The 16,750-nt window shown below is 53.3% G+C and overlaps 2 protein-coding genes and 1 pseudogene across 3 annotated transcripts in view; 2 read left to right on the top strand and 1 right to left on the bottom strand.

Annotated features, from left to right (window-relative positions):
- The window catches only part of Slc27a2 (solute carrier family 27 member 2), a 45,872-nt gene extending 41,627 nt beyond the window's left edge, over positions 1–4,245 (top strand). The window contains exon 10 of the mRNA XM_023724025.1: positions 3,547–4,245. Within this exon, the coding sequence (XP_023579793.1) occupies positions 3,547–3,771 (225 nt within the window). The 3' untranslated portion in view covers positions 3,772–4,245. The remainder of the gene's footprint in view (positions 1–3,546) is intronic.
- The window catches only part of Hdc (histidine decarboxylase), a 19,572-nt gene continuing 3,726 nt past the window's right edge, over positions 905–16,750 (bottom strand). The window contains exons 3-12 of the mRNA XM_004639007.2: positions 15,558–15,671; positions 14,570–14,692; positions 12,601–12,735; positions 12,227–12,370; positions 11,743–11,809; positions 10,761–10,923; positions 10,588–10,678; positions 5,237–5,335; positions 2,058–2,159; positions 905–1,901 (exon numbers count right to left, since the gene is read on the bottom strand). Coding sequence (XP_004639064.1) covers positions 1,176–1,901; positions 2,058–2,159; positions 5,237–5,335; positions 10,588–10,678; positions 10,761–10,923; positions 11,743–11,809; positions 12,227–12,370; positions 12,601–12,735; positions 14,570–14,692; positions 15,558–15,671 — 1,764 coding nt within the window. The 3' untranslated portion in view covers positions 905–1,175. The remainder of the gene's footprint in view (positions 1,902–2,057; positions 2,160–5,236; positions 5,336–10,587; positions 10,679–10,760; positions 10,924–11,742; positions 11,810–12,226; positions 12,371–12,600; positions 12,736–14,569; positions 14,693–15,557; positions 15,672–16,750) is intronic.
- On the top strand, positions 6,676–7,626 carry LOC105743205 (annotated as a pseudogene). The gene has a single exon (XR_001117243.2). The product of XR_001117243.2 is annotated as a 60S acidic ribosomal protein P0 pseudogene (transcript).

Raw genomic sequence — 16,750 nt, 5'->3', positions numbered from 1 at the left:
TCTTTATTTGACAGAAGGAAAACACGGAGGCCTGAGAGTCAGCGATGTGCCCAAAGCCACCCAGGGAAGTGACAGCTCTGAGCTCACTCTGGCTCATGTAGGAAGACAGCATTTCCACGGACCAGTGGTCCTGGCTGTGGTCTAGGACCACAGGGTCAGCAGTGTCCCTAGCTTTGAGGACACGCGTTGTCTTGGGCTCCACCCCGGACCCCTGAATCAGAAGCCTGACAACAGGTGTAGCAATAAGCCTTCCTTATTGACAAGGCTGACGCGGGCCCGCTACAGAGCCTCTCGGCTGCCCGCCTCATCCTCACCGGGGCTGCCCACAGTCACAGCACCGGGCAGCTGCCAGAACCCCGAAGCAGCCAGGCATGCTGGCACAGGTCTGTCCTCGCACCACTTGGGACCTGAGGCTGGGGCTCGTTGCAATTTCAAGGCCAACCTATACTACATAGCAAAACCCTGACTAAAAAACAGTAACAATAATAAAAAAACAAGCCTTGGCTCGCCCCTGACAACTAGCCCAAGATTTTTAGCACAGGAAGCTAGGATTCAGGGGTTATTTTAAAGACTTTGCTAAGGTGGTTCCAGGAAAGTTTAGTAACAAGGAAGCCGCAGCTTCAAGCCACACGGTTCTGAGCGGGCATTGCAGGCCGTAGCATCCCGCTCCGAACTTACACTTTAAACACACAAGCTGCCTCCCTGTTCACCACTCGTGGCTCTTCCAAACCCACTGTCCCACCATCGAGTCCCAAACTTCAGCACCCTGAAAGCCAGAATCTATAAATCACAAGTGTTTAAACGCCAGGACACACCCTGGTTCATCGGGAGTCAGTGAAGCCACACACACAAGGACACACGGGCTGAGGAGCAAGCATGATTTATTTCAGTGTTGTAGTTCACGTGACAAGCTGAACCACAGGTGCTGCTCATCAGTGTGCTGCTCCTGGCCCTTGCTGCTGGCGAGTTCTGGAACCTTCTGGATCATTCTGCCTTAAACTTTCTACTTGTATCCTGTGGTGGGTCATGAGCCTTGTGAGAAACTGATCAAAATTATGGTATCACTGGCAAGAAAAATGCACACACACGCACAAGCACACAGACTCTGCAGACAATCGTGAGGGGTTCACAGACTCCCTGAAGCGCATATCCTTGGAGCTGCTGCACAGCCTGGTCTACACCATGGCCTGCAGAGGGCAGCAGGGCAGCTGGAGCCCACGTTGCGAGCTGCATTCCGGAAAGCTGGGGACGCTGTAGAACTTGATCAGCTTTTTGAAGGCACTTTTCTTCAGCATCATCATCTCTTCTGGGAACCTGGAGAAGAGCCTGACCCGGGAGGCTCCCCCGCTCTTAGCCGAGCCCTCGGCAGGAAAGGGCTTCTGGGCGCTCATGGGCACACTGTTGCAACTGAGGGACCGCACCGTCTTCTTCTTGTTCTGCACAGACAAATAACTGAAAAGGAAGGAAGACAGCTTGTGCTTGTTGACGTCTGGTGCCTCTTCTGAAAAGCAGTCATCCAGTGGGTCCGCCAGGGTTTCAAGATGGCAGCTGTCTTCCCTCCTCACAGGACTGGTGCCCACACGCTGAGGCTGCTTGATGATCTTCCGAGCCTGGGCTGGGTCATCTCCTCCCCCATTGGCAGGTGGGAGGGGCATTCCGCCGGCCAAGGCTCTGCAGCCTCTGGCTTGAGGGCTTGGCTGGGACGTGCAGTGCTGACTGAGGACAAGGGTAGCAGCATCGCGAATGAGATTCCAGTCTCTTAGGATGTCATCCCTGGTGGTGAACTGGGATGTCACTGTGAAACGAATTATCAGCTTGTTTTGGATGGTGGCCGGGATGACGAAGAGTTGGCCATCTTTGGCTATTTCCTTTAACACACTTTCTGTGAGACAATTAGGACCCTGTTTGAAGGATAAAGAAATGTGAAGTCTACATCACAGTTCCAAGAAGCATTCCCAGAGGCCCAGCATTTGGATGTCTGAGTGACTCAACAGCCGCTCAGCTACTTTGAAACAGCAGCTAACTCCAGTCACTGGGGCCACAGAAAATGACATTACCTTTAGACGGAAGACCACCAGGCCGAGGTGCCTCTTGGCAGGAATTTCAAAGAAAGGATCATTTCTGACCAAAGATTCAAACACCTTTGCCATCTCAATACCCTGGAATTGTAAACACAGAGAACACAGATTAGTATTTGGGAAATGACAAACTGTGCACAGACTTTCACACATGGCAGCACGGTTTAAACCAGGGAGAAACACCCTGAACCACGTAGACCTGAGGTGCTCTGGCCTGCCCAGCTTTGCTATTTGCCTTTGCTCCTATTCTGAGCTAGACAACTTCTACCGGCTTCATACTTGCTGTCACATCAGAGCCATGTGGACAACTGTACCTCAGGGCAGAATTTCACCTCAGCTCCAGGACCCAGAAGCCCTGTTCTGTGACTCAGGCAACCTGGCCTCTATCCTGGCTTCACAGCTTCTCAACTGTTGAAAGGGCAAGTAAGGGCCCAAAGGAAGCCTGCGCTCTGCATCCCCCAGGCCACGTGTCTCACACAAGGCAGTGTCTGCCGAAGGAAGACGCTATATGGGCCTTGAACAGGCTGGCAGCCACCTGACCTCATCCTGAGCTGCATGGTCCCTTGTTTCTCTGATGTCTTCACAGCTTGCCCCTTGAATGCCTTTGCGCTCCATTTGCGCTGACATTCCATGGAACACACATTTCATGTATTATCCTCACTGGCACCATGGATAGATAGGCTTTGTGCCTAGTGAGTACAGAGCTTCCACTTAGGAGGAGGAGAATGTTCTGGAAAAGTGAGAATAATTGCACAGCATTTATTTAAGGTCACACTGAGTTATATGGTGAAGTGCTACATTTTATCACCAAAATTTTAAGATTTTTGTATCATCATATTAATCGTTCATTGACATTTATATTATTTTATAAATTGCCCTCTTGTTTGGGCAGTCCTGGGGGATTGAACTCAGGGCCTTCACACTGAACTACATCTCCATTCATACTCTTCTCTTTATATCTTGAGAGGTCTTGCTGAGCCACTACATTACCCAGGCTGAGTTTAAATTTATAGTCCTCCTGACTCAACTTTCCAGAGTGCTGGAATTGCAGATGGACACTACCATGCCTGGCTGTAGCAACTTCTTCTCCCCAGGATGTGGCTGTTCCCGTCTCAGTCACCACCACTACAACTTTCATCAGCAAGCCCTAAGGCCCACTGTGGCAGAGGAACTATGCTTCTAGCTGTTTTCTAGCTGTTCTGTACCTCGCATTTCATTTTTGATGAGTCACGATTCTCCCCATGTCTTTCTCTGCACACCGATTTCCATACATGCCTTGCCAACTTCAATGCCTTTCTGACTAAGTTTTTCTTAAGTCTATATGACAGCCATTAGGATGTCACAGTTGCAGGTCTGGAATCAGGCTGGCTAAGGATGTGAAATGATCCTTTGGAGCAAGGAGAAAAAGAAGCTATCTTTGTGGTAGGAGAGAGATCCAGGCACTTTGTTCTTCTTTCTCATTTTCTAGGTGGAGCCATGGGAAAGTGACTTCCCAAGGCCCTGGCAGCAGAACAGGTCCCCATTGCCACAAGGCTTCTCCCCCCATCATGCTCCACTTCCTCCTACAATGCATGCTCTTTGCACAAATAGCAGAGGACAGCACATAGCTCTCTCTGTGGGCAACGAGGCCAAGGCTGAGACCAGGGCCTGCGTATTCCTGACCAAGGGGCCAAGGACAGACAGTGCCACATGACTTCCTGTGAATAAATGGGTAGGGCCACTGCAGCCACACACTAGTGGTTACGTGTTTTCCATGTTGACTTTGTGCCACAATGCAGAGCTTGCAACAGTGACTTTAGGGCCCACCAAGCCAAAACGCTGACTATCTGCTCCTTACAGAGAAAGTTCACCAGTCCTTGATCATGAGAGGAGGAGGATGAGAATGGATTACCATAAAAGGAGGTGTGGAGATGGAAGGGGAGGGGCAACATTCATTAAGTGCTCAACTATTGGGCCCTGTGCTAAGAACTACCTATCACTTATGTCACCAAATTCTCACAATAAACCTTTGGGAGCAGTATTGTCATTTTCCCACTCTATAAATTAGGAAGACAAACACAGAAAGATTAAGTAATTTATCCAAGATCACCAAATAGGAAGGATGGAATGAAAAGTCAAATCCAAGGGCCAGCCAGATAGCTCAGCAGATTAAAGCACCTGCTAAGGCAGAGGCAGGAACCAGGGTTCAATTCCCGGACTGCTGTGCTGGCCCCACCCCCAGGGCCCGCTGAGACTGGGCGTGTTGGCACACGCCTGTAATCCCAGCGCTTGGGAGGCTGAAAAACAGGAAGGATCACTACAAGTCCGATCTGTATAGTGAGACCCTGTAGACCCTGTACTAAATACATGAAAAATAAATAAATATCAAGCCCAGGTTCCATTCTAGTGCACTACCCTATGACACAGAAATATGACACAACCTCAAGAGCTTGGCACAGAAAAGGAAGCCTAGAGCTACAAAGAAAGCGTCTGCAAATAGGAAGTGTGGATGAGGCCTCCGGCCCTCTGCTCGTGCGCAGTTGCTGGGTCTGAGCCTCAACCATCCGGGTGGCCAGACCCACCTCAGCACTGTCGTAAGACTCTAATGAGGGGCTGGGGAGATGGCTCAATGGAATAAGTGCTTCCCTGGCAAGCGCAAGGGTCTCAGTTCAATCCCTGGTTCCACCAAAAAAAAAAAAAAAAAAAAAACAGACTCTAAAGAAACACTCCATTTCCTAGGTAAAAGGCACTTTGTGAATAATAATCATTCTAATCACAATAAATCTGAAGAGATAAAATTAACTTGTATCAAAGGATTTCTGTTTACCTCTTGCTATTATGTGACACCTCTAGCCTCGCAGATCAATTTCATGTCACTGAGTGGGTGACCTAGGACCCCAGAAAGAATACTCAGAGAAGCAAAACTCAAGCCACAGCTCCCCAAGGCCCAGCGACGGCAGAAGGATTAGCAGGGAGGAGACACACCGGGCAGCCCCCAGGGACAAGCTGTGCTCAGGGCTCCCGTGATGAACAGAGATAGCCACCAGGGGCAAGCCAGGCCCAACACTGAGCCACACAGCAGGGCCCCCAGGGCAGATCTACAAACTTGATGCGAGGCTTCCTCCTTAGGAGAAGAGAAAAGCACCCAGGCTCAGCCCCAAGGTGCACGTGCTACCTACGTGTCTGACGTGGGCTTGAAGATTCTTCACCCCAAAGGACCGAATCACGAACCAGAGTTTAATAGAGCGAAACCGCCGGCTCAGGGGGATCTGCCAGTGCTAGAAAGGAAGGAGAGAGCCCATGGTTAGAGACAGCACACCTGGGCATCATCTGGTGCCTGCCCGCCCTCCAGGGACCGGTGGTGTTGCCATGACTCTCGGATCTGTTGCTAAGGAGCCAGCCACAGCAAGTTACCCAAAGGATGCTCTGTCGGTGATGACAGCTGGCGGCCCTGTCCCGCAGCAGGACCAGTGGACACCAAATCCCTGACCTTGGCGTAAGGAGGAGATCACTTGCTTCCAGAGCTGCTTTAAACGTCTCACCCCAGCACGGAAGTTCAAGCAGTGGCAGTACATTTTTATTTTTTCGGAACAAACCTAAGTTCCTTGAACAGCAGAAGTTAAAGTTCTATTTCTATTCATCCCATCCCCCCCACACACACACCAGATGTGAGTTCAAGAAATACAGTGAATATTTACATCTTTCTAAAGTATTACAATAAAAGAGCCATTACTGTCAGTTCTCCCTTCCCCACTTCAAGCCCAGGGAGCCCCAGCATTCTTGGCCCCTCCTGCCGCGGCTCCGGAAGTCCCTTTTCACATCTTGGTGAGGTGTGACCGCTGCTGCCGAGCCCCACGCACAGGAAGGCTGAGCGCGGAAACACGGCGTGCTCCTCCACCTTCCTCACGGGCCCTGGCCCTGTGTGATGTCTGGCCCTTCTCAAAGTCAAGCTGACCACAAAAGGTCAATGTTTTGAATCAAGGCAGCCACGAAGCGCAACTGAGGACACCCCGGGGAGACGACTTCCAGAGCTGCTCCGGAAAGTGGCAAAAGTACTGGGATGGTGTGTGCGAGGGGCGGCGAGGGACATCCGTGCCCTGGGTCCTCTACGGTGATACATCTTCAGCACTTGCACATTCACTGTGCATTTCTGTGACATTTCACCTAGTTGAGAGTAGAGTACTTAAGAGCGAAGACCCTGGAGCCCTGGAGATGGAGTCTCTGCCCCGGCTCTGCCCCGTCCAGCCGTGTGACCTCAGCAGGGACAGCTCACTGCCATCCCTGAGACAGAAGAACAGCGCTCCTCAGGTGCAGAGAGCTTGGCAGTCAGCCTGGCTCACTAGACCATAAACAGCTGCGCTCTGCCCAGGACCCCGGAGGGAGAGGTGACCCTCATGGAGCCCCCTACTCAGTCCTGCCTTTCTCTTGTCACAGCTGTGGCCTTAGTGGCATCACCCAAGCTTCCAGATTTCAATTAAGCACCCAAGTCTCTGCCTCTCTCTCACTATGACTCTTTGCTCTGGTGACTAAATTCAATAGTTTAAAGTTCAAAGGTGGCTCTTTCCAGGCGTCCTCCTGAGAGTGACATCGTCTTTAAACCCTCCCTGATGCACCGCCGTGATGCCCAGGGAAGACAGGGCGACCTGGAAATCGAATTACTTCCTAAAGATCATCCAACTTTTGGGTGATTATCCAAAATGCTCCATTGTGGGAGCAGACAATGTGGGCTCCAAGCAGATGCAGCAGATCCGAATGTCCCTCCGAGGGAAGGCCGTGGTGCTGATGGGCAAGAATACCATGATGCGCAAGGCCATCCGAGGACATCTGGAAAACAACCCAGCTCTGGAGAAACTGTTGCCTCATATCCGGGGGAATGTGGGCTTTATGTTCACCAAGCAGGACCTCAGTGAGATCAGGGATATGCTGCTGGCCAATAAGGTGCCTGCTGCTGCCCGTGCAGGTGCCATTGCACCATGTGCAGTCACTGTGCCTGCCTAGAACACTGGTCTGGGGCCCGAGAAGACCTCCTGCTTCCAGGCTGTGGGCATCACCACTAAAATCTCCAGGGCACCACGGAAATCCTTAGTGAAGTACAGCTGATTAAGACTGGGGACAAAGTGGGAGCCAGCGAGGCAACCCTCCTGAGCATTTGAACATCTCCCCATTCTCCTTTGGGCTGATCATTCAGCAAGTGTTTGAAAATGGAAGCATCTACAACCCAGAAGACCTTGACATTACAGAGGAAACTCCGCATTCTCGCTTTCTGGAGGGTGTCCGCAATGTTGCCCGTGTCTGTCTGCAGATTGGTTACCCAGCTGTTGCATCAGTGCCCCATTCTATCATCAATGGGTACAAGCGGGTCCTGGCTTTGTCTGTGGAGACTGATTACACCTTCCCACTTGCTGAAAAGGTCAAGGCCTTCTTAGCTGATCCACCTGCATTTGTGGCTGCTCCCCTGTTGCCGCAGCCACCACGCTGCTCCTGCTGCTGCAGCGGCCCAGCCAAGGTGGAAACCAAGGAAGAGTCGGAGGAGTCAGAGGAGGATATGGGATTTGGTGTCTTTGACTGATCATCAAAAAGCAAACTATTCAGCCTGCCTGATTGGCAAAACAGGAATAAAGGTATAATTCTCTTTCAAAAAAATAAATAAATAAAGTTCAAAGGAGCAGTTACCATAGATCTAGAAATTTCCAAACCAGCATTAGAAAAATTTATCAGATCTAAAAACATAACAAAGGCTTTGGAGAGTATACCCAGTTACTCTGACGAGGAATGTGAGTTATCATAGCCTCTCTGCCAAATGACAGAAAGCACCCAACACTTCTTTCCTTTCTCCTTTCTTTCCTCTTTCTTTCTTTCTTTCTTTCTTTTTCTTTCTTTTGTTCTTTTCTCAGTGTTGGGAGCACACTTCACCCATGCTAGTCTGGGCTACATACACACCCTCTTCCACAATTTCTGTTCAACTGAAGATAAATATTTGCCTTGTCAAATACTGATCTGCCCACCAAATGCCTGACAAGTCCTCACACGTGTCCTCTTCTTCATCCTCCACCCCATTTTCTGAGCCAGGCATCGTGGTGAGGTTACCCCTCGGGGATGGACGGCGTTTCTCTGCTTCTAGCACTAGCCCCATTGCTAAGCGAGCTGTCTGCAGAGAAAGGGCTTCTGCTGGCCAGCAGAGGGCACCCGAGCCAGAGAACAGGACGGCACCAGCGAGCATGGACCCAGGCGTCTACTCCACCTAACAGACACTGCAGGAGGACCCCTGGGCGCTAAGACTTTAAGTGTCCTGATGTCCGGGGGGTGTGGCAAGCCCGCTTCTTTCAGTGGCAAATGAACAGGGAGCGGCTGAGATGACTGTAACTCTGGTTCCGTCCCAGTCTTCTTTATTCTCAGTGGCTCCTCTTCTTGTCACTCTTCCAGCACAATCCATCCTGACCCAGAAGGGCAGCTTTAGCCAACAGTTTCCGTTGGACCAGGAAGGAAAGACTTGTGAAGGCTGATGTGGGCTCTTCATTGACTGGAGACTGCCCCAGCCTCCTCTGGGACCTGTCACGGGGGTCTCCATGCCAGCAGGGAGAACAAGGACAATGAGGAGGAAGGCAACTTAGGTGGTGCAGAAACTAATCCTGACTTTAGGTGGCTCCAGGGCACAGAGAACTGAGCCCTGGGTCTGCTCCCCTGGGGTTCAGCTTGCTTGCTGGCTGGGCAGGGAGCAGGGCTGAGCTTCCATGGAAGACTGCAGCCTCCAGGACCCAGGCTGGCCAGAGCGGCTGGGAGGACCCTGGGAATACCTGGAGGCCAGCCGCAGCTGTCAGAGGCCCCACGCTTTCCTCATGGGCTTGACAACTAACGCCACAGGGTTAGAGATGGGCAAAGGATGAGGGCAGAGCAGCAGCTTTGTTGAAGCAAAAATAGCCACTGCTGGGGAAAGGTTCGCAGCTTTGGAAGTTATCTGGAAAAGAGGCCGCAGTGTTAAAATCTCCAAGCTGATGGGAACGAACTGCAGGAAGAGCCTGAGATGCAGGCCATGAACAGGAAAGCCAGCCTGAAAGTCTACACGAGCCAGGGCTAGATGACACTGGTGGTTACGAGGATCTGAGGACACTAGGACAGGGGCAACGTTTCATGCTCAGGAACAAAACCTAGCTAAAAAAAAAAACAAAAAAAAACAAAAAAAAAAAAACCTAGCTCTAAAAATGGCTGCTGCAGAACTGTTTTTAATTTAAAATTCCTGCGGCTGGGCATGGTGCTGCACACCTGTAATATCAGCTCTCGGGAGGCTGAGGCAAGAGGATCGCTGTGAAAGCCAGCTGGAAGTTCAAGGCCACTCTGCACTACACAGAGATACTCTAAGTCAAAAGAAAAAAAAAAAGGCCTAAGAACTCACCGGAAAGGGCAGTAGACAGCGAGAGCCACTGTCCGCCTATCTTTAGTCACCTCTCCAAGCTTCTCTCCCACGACGACTTCCCCACCTGCCATTCCGATCCAAAACTTCTCTTCTCCAGGAAGTGTAAGCAGGCCCAAGAAAGTGTGAAATCAAGTGACAGGGAGCTGCTATTTTAGAGCTAAAAGCCCAACACCTCCAGTTGTCAAAAAAATCATGAACCTTCACTCCTTCACCAGGAACGAGTCTCCTGGGCCTCAAGTGCTGCCCTATGCTCCCAGGTACTGACTCACTTAACCACAGAAGCCAGAGCATCGTGCCCACCCCCACTCCCCAGAGAAGGAGCCCTGGCCACAGGGCCATCTGCCCGAGGTCACCCAGGTTGGTAGAGGGAAGAGCCAGGACCCGACATGGGCAGGCTGGCCACAGCACTTACATGACTGACAACTTGCTATGTGACTTAGAGGACGAACTTTTAGGGATCTGACACCTCCTGTCACCCCAGTGTGTGCCAAGAGGCGCTGTATTAAGTGACTGCATCTCCGTCTCCGTCGGGCCCCACAGCACCCTGGAAATGGGGGCCACTGCCCACGAGCTGGAGATGAGGCTGCCAGGGCTCTGCGAGGCCCAGGAAGTTTCCCAAAGGGCCGTAGCTGCGGTGGCCTCCAGGATCCCCTGGCCATGCTATGTGTAGCATATGTATGCCCTCTCACCCCGAAAAGCAAAGGAAGGGCTCGTCTTCATGTGGAATGGAGAACCTGCAGAATCTGCCTTCCAGGGCAGATCCTTGGGGGGCTGGGAGAGCTTGTCCTGAACTCAGAGCTCCCCGTGGGGACTCTGCCCAGGACCCACCATAAGAGCACTTTAGAGGGGCTACTTGCCACTCCAGGGAAGCTACACCCTGCCCTGCTCCCGGGGAGTGAAATGAATGGGGTGTCCAAGCTGGAGAAGAAGACAAAGAGACTATAAATATTCAGGAAATCTGCACACTGCCTCAAAGGCCAGTGTTGGTTTAGGTCTCCTGAGGTGCTACTTGAGGCCAAGGGTGTCCTGTGGCAGTTTGGGGGGATGTGCTCCCAGCAGATGGCCTTCTAAAGGAACCATGTGCAGGACCCTGCAAGTCCCGCCCCTCTGGCCACTCACCATGAAGTCGGTGGCTGCGCCTGAGTTGGCGTGCCTGAGGTAGACGGGGTTCACACCGAAGGTCTGCTGCAGCTTCAGCTTGTCCTTGACCCTGCGGGGTCCCGGTGGGGGTCACGGCGAGGTCCCCGGGGGTCCAGGCCTTCCAGCACCCCGGGCTCAGCCATGGCACTCACCAGAATCCCGTGCAGTCGAAGTGCACCATCATCCACTTGGACGGGTTGAAGGTGAAGGAGTCGGCGAACTCGACGCCCTTCAGGAACCCCCGGAACTCAGGGCACAGGAAGGCCGTGCCCGCATAAGCAGCATCGATGTGGAGCCACAGCCCCTCCCTGGCACCTGGGGAGGCAAGTGTCACCTGCTTGCCACCACCAGCTGAAAGGCATCTCTTGGCCGTGGGCCGCAGAGAGAACCGCTGGACAGGACCACAGGCTTAGCGAGGAGGTGGAGGACAGGTGCTGTGGTGACGGCTGGGGCCGGAGGAAGCGCCGCTGCTGCCCGAGGGGAGTCTACAAAACCCCGCCCCAGCTCTTTCGTCCCTGTGGACAAAGGGTCAACACCCCATGGCTTCCACCCAGAGCATCTAGGCCCAGAGGCCGGCCGCCCACCCGCGCAGCAAGCAGCGCTAGCGTGGCCAGACCACACTCGGGAGGTGTCTCCAGCTCCCGGAGGTTCCTTGCTTGGGGACTAAGCTATTTGGGGTTCTCCCCCTGGGATCCCCCTTCCCTTTTCCTTGGCTGAAGTGGAACAGTAGGACTTCACCATGGCCTGAATGAATTTCAGCATACAAGAGGACAGGGAAACCCCAGGCTCTGCAATAGTTCGGATCTTGAAAGTCTCCCAAAGGCCTGTGCTTTAAAGTCTTCAGCCACAGGGTGGCGCTCTCGGGAAGTGGCAAAACCATTAAGGGGCAGGGCCTGGGTAGGTCCTTTTCCAGTGTGCCCTCCAAGGGACCCTGATCTTGTCCCCTCTCCCTCCTTTTTTCCCTCCCTGTCTCTCCCTGGCTTCTGGTGAGGTGAGCGCTCTTGCTCTACCCTGTTCTACCATCATGTCCTGCCTATCCCCAGGCCCAAAAATAACAGGGCCAACCAATGCAGAGCGGAATTAACATTTTTAAATGTATTTCTCGCCTTCCTAGCCAGACAGGGGGATACTCACAGATGGGGCCCAGCTCGGACAGGCAGTCAAAGGCACAGACCCCAGTGGTCCCCAGTGTTGCACAGACCTGGGGGAGGTAGAGGCAAGTTAGCCCGGGAGAGTGGGCTCCAGGGACACGCTGGGCTGGACGAGTCACCTCTGACACTAGATCTACCTTGCATACCCTGCTAGAGCAATGCCTGTGTCACACTGCATTCTGTTACTGTCACCTACAGCAGGAAACGCACCTGACTGAGCAACCCAGTCCACAGATACATGTATATTCAAAATAGAAGTTTCCAAGGCAGCACACCCTCTGGCTGTACAAGAACACTCGGACATTTCCCCTCCTTTCCTCACACACCTGCAAAGAGCTGCTCTTGCTTTTGGATCAGATCGTTGCATTTGGGACTTCACTGCCTGCTACCACAGCCAGCTGCACACCTGAGTGGTGCCACGCTCCTGCACCCTATCACTCTAAGCTTAGGGACCCGGTCGGACTTACAAACACGGGCACCAGGCCCCGCTGCCTGTCTTCCTCGATGGCCTGCTGGAGGGCTTCCCCTCGGAGAGAGAAGTTGTCGTCCACAGGCAGGAATCTCATCTTCACCAGAGAAATCAAGCCAGCCTTCTCCACAGAGGAGTGAGCCTAGGAGGGACAGGAACCCCACTAGTGGAGGAGCCCCAGGGTGAGCACACCCAGAAACTGCCAAGCTGAAGACAAGGACCCTAACACAAGCATTGAGCTTGGGCTCCCCAGGGCTCCAGGGGACATAGTCCCAGCCCAGGCTGCCCTGCACCCTGTGAGCTCAGGCCGAAAGGACATTTCTCAAGGACCAAGCCTCTGGGAGCAGGGCCACACAGTGTGGGACACCTCACCTGGTCGGAGGCATAGGCGACGAGGCGGGCGTTCAGGGAAGACACATCAGTGTCAGGCTCCGAGTTTTGCATCTCCAGGATTTTGTTCTTCCTTGCCGCCAGGAGAGCGACCAAGGTGGACTCGCTGACCGTGCTCTGCAGGGGCAGGATGAGTACCAGGCTGTGTGCTCTGGCCCAGTGTCCCAGGTTCAAGCTTCCCTTGCATGTGTGTGTACATGCATGCGTGTGTGCATGAGGGTGTGCACATGTGCATGTGAGTGTGTAACCACTTCTCCCTATGCATCCCACCTTCCTCCCTGACTCACACCTACTCTGCATTCTGAAAGCAAGTTTGCATCTAATACCAACATCTCTAGACCAGAAAGGAATGCTCCAGAAACCAGAACAAGAGAGAAGGAATGTTCCAGAATGTTCCATCTTTCGTGGGCATAAGGTTGCACCCCATGCAGAACTTATTAAAAACAAATTTGCCTCAGGACCGGAGATGGAGCTCAGACCTTGGTTACAAGGTCCTGGGTTTGAGCTACAGCATTGAGAGAAAAGTGAAGGGGGGGCAGGGAGGGAAATGCCCCCTCAGGTAGTAGGTACAGAAATGGAGCTGGGCACATCCCAGAGAGAAGCTGTGTGGGAGGGGAGCTGGCAACTTGGCCCTGGTCTCATTGCCAGTGGCTCTGTGACCTCATGCTAACATTGTCCTCCTGCAAGACTCCAGGCCAACGAGCTCCTCTTTAGCTTCCTCTGGGAGGGGAGGGGTTGGCTCAAACCTTCCCTGGTCACGACGGGCACTTCAAGGACACGACAGCAATCATACATGGGTCTGCGTGACTCCTGCCTTTCATGCACACAGTCATGCATGGCTTTGCTACTCAGAATCCTCAGGTGACCCAAGTGGATGGAATCCCACTACGAACCTGGCAGGCACTGGTACAGGCCGTGGACTGGGCCAAATCCCCATGACATTCATAACAACAGCCTTCTGTGGTGTCCCAGCTCATGGCTTGCAGGCCACCTCCTCCTCCTGTCATTTCCCCTGATCCCCACCACCCCACTCTGAGGTCGTCACACTTCTTGTCATACTACAGATGAGGACATGACACCCAGAACGGTCATGGGACATAGTGGAGAACTAGAGAAGGAGGTGTCACTGGCTTTAGCCTGGCCTGGTTTGGAATCCCCATTCTACTGCTTGCCAGACGTGTGGCCCAGGGCATTCTGTGAAACCTCTCTGAGCTTTATTCTCCAAACCTGAGGAAGGGTCATGAACAAAGGAGGCCACTGGGGATGTGACTGCCAGTCACCAGTATGGCTTCCTTGGAAGGACAGAACTTCAGTCTCACTGCTGCCATCATCAGGCAGGGAGTGAGCGCCCTGGCAGAGCCCAGGAGACCTGGTGGCTCCTCCTCTCAGGGCAACCTGGCTGTGTTCATTGGCTAGAAGAACTCATCGCGCCCTCACCCCCATTCTCTGGGACAATCCTCTGACTATTTCTGCCTCCTGGATTATAAAACCAGGAAAGGGGCACATTGCAGAACAGTCAAGGGTGTGGGGTCCCCCAGTGCCACAGCCCTGGTGCCAGACCACAGCACTGTGGCTTCAGTCATGCAAAAAGGAACAGTTGAAGAAGCACTATCTGTGGGTGGGCAGCAGGGCCTGGCTGGTGCTGCTGATTCCCCACCCCATCCAGGAGGGGCGGGGCCAGAGTGGGACAGCACAGCACAGCTGTGAGAGTGAGCACAGGCCACGAAGCCTGAGCCGTGGAGGGCTCAGAGTGCGAGTTCTGCCTGCCTGTTGCTTCTCTCAAAGGAGAGCAGAGCAGGGGTAGAGGCAGCAGCTGTGTGAATGAGGGGGGCAGAGTGCAGGGCAACGCGAGGTCCATCCTGGTGACAAGACAGTTGGGGTGACATTTGGGAAATGCATGGCCCCTAGGGGAGCTGGTGCGGGAGCCCCAAGGCCGATGCCCCTCAGGCACCTGCAAGACGCCGCCGCCTTGGCTGCCGGGGTGGCCATGCAGGAAGTGGTCGGGGAGGCCCAACATCTTGGCCAGCCAGTCCATCATGTTCACTTCCAACTCTGTGCATGCGGGGCTGGACGCCTGAGAGGAGAGACGCTGGGTCAGTGCACCCCCTGCCCCAGACGGCCCCTGCACCCCCAACCTTGCCAGGCCCTGATGAAGCTGATGGGACTTGCCAAGCACCCGAAGGACCCCAAGAGATGAAGTACAGCAGCCTGTGCTGGAGGAATGAACCTGTACCGCCCTCCTGGCTCTATTCCTCCCCACCCCCACTGCCCAGGAACATTCAGGTCTGCAGCTTAGGACATTTCAGTGGCTCTGGGCACAATCTGAGCCAAGTGGGGCCTGAGCGATTATGAAGCAAAGTTTGAGGATGTAGCTCACACTCCTCAGATGCGGGAGCCCAGGGAAAGTTGGGACCCGACAGTCAGCACAGTGCTTTGTTCAGGCCACAACTGTAGCAATCCCCAGATCTGGGTTCAAATCTCATCTGTTTCTGTGTAAGCCGTGATCCCGGCAAGATAAGTAACTTACACTACAGCTTCCTCATCTCGACAATGGAGCCAGAGCTCGGGATCCCACAGGATTAAGAGGTTGGAGGAGCTCATTCAAAGATTAAGCTTCAAGAATCTACCACAGCCATGATTCACATGGTTAGGATTTTCTTTTTTTCTTTTTGAGACAGGGTCTCACTCTGCAGTTCAGGTTGGCCTTCAACTCATTTTGTAGCCCAGGCTGGCCTTGAACTCGCAGCAGTTCTCCTGCCTCAGCCTCCCAAGTGCTGGAATTATAGGCGTGCATCACTATGCCCAGCTCAGTATTCTTTATTTTTAATTGGCATTGCTATTATGTAACTTGAACTCCCACGGAGGAACCTGAGGGTGCCTGAGGATGCCACTTCCTGCCACCTGCCCTGCTGCCTATGACGAAAGCCGTTGCTACTCACCCAGGTGAAGCCCAGGCAGTTGATGGCATCAGCCAGCATGTCCCCCAGCAGGGACGGCCAGGAGGTGAGCGCTGGGTAGTAGGCATGCATGTGGGGGCTCTGCCAGTGAACCACCTGCGGGCAGAGCAGGTACACAGTTGGCACCAGGGGGCTTCCGGGAGCTATTTCCCTCTGGAGACCTCATGGCAAGAGGAAGCCTCTAGGGACAAGCAGGCACTTTCAAAGCAGGCAGCCATGCCACACAACTCTGGGAAACTAAGGCCCGTTCACCGCATCCTTGCCCGATGTGGCTCCTGTTATGGCTCCTCACGGCACTTCTCACATACACACAGAAAGCCTACATGCTGGTATTTGACTCCCCATGATCGGGGAGAGGGACAGGAGTGCCAGCACCACCAGCACTCATTCACGCATCCCAGTTCTTGCAGGGCTTCCCTTGTCTGAGGGGTTCGAGGCTGCCCGGGATGGGTGGGGTCGAGAGCAGAGGACAGCAAGGGCGGGCACCCTCTCAAGTCCAACCTCAAACCAACTGGTGACCACGACCAAAGCTGGACGGGAGAGGAGCTGGGTGGACAGAGGGGCCCAGGTCTCCAGCTGGTCTGGTGGCTCATCGGCTCTGTCTGATCTCTCCCCATCTTGCTGCCCTGCAAGACCTTGTGCGTTTCTGCACTTGTGTCTTTGAGCAATGCGGTGACCTTTGCAGGAGGATGTGGCCCTGCAAAGTGACCCCTCGAGTCTTCCACAGACCCTACTCCAGCTCCTGAACCCTCAGACCTCTTCCTGTGTCCATGGGATGCTGTCACTCTGGTGCCTCCCCTACCAAGAATGAATCCTGCAGCTGCCAGGACAGCGTTCTGGGATTTCCTGCACACAAACCCTTATCAGGTTCAAAAGCACAAACTATGGCCTAGATGGTGTGCATGGTAGAAGAGTAATAAGATGGGTCAAGGACATAGGTTCCACCTACCTCTGCCCTGACAATGTTCTTATAGATTTACCGAGAAGCTAATAGACGTGAGTTCCAAGGCCCTGTGTATGCCCAGGTCTCTTCCGAGATCATTTCTCATTTTGTTCTCTTCAAGTTGGTCTCAAAATGTATATTTCATGCCTTATAAAGCCAAGGACTGGGGCTGGTGAGATGGCTCAGTGGTCTAAAGCACCTACTTAGAACAAGCTTGGCAAAGCACAAGGAC

This window comes from Octodon degus, unplaced genomic scaffold (assembly GCF_000260255.1).
Source record: "Octodon degus isolate 3935 unplaced genomic scaffold, OctDeg1.0 scaffold00105, whole genome shotgun sequence".
NCBI classification, from domain to species: domain Eukaryota; kingdom Metazoa; phylum Chordata; class Mammalia; order Rodentia; family Octodontidae; genus Octodon; species Octodon degus.
This window is presented reverse-complemented; position numbering and strand designations above follow the sequence as displayed.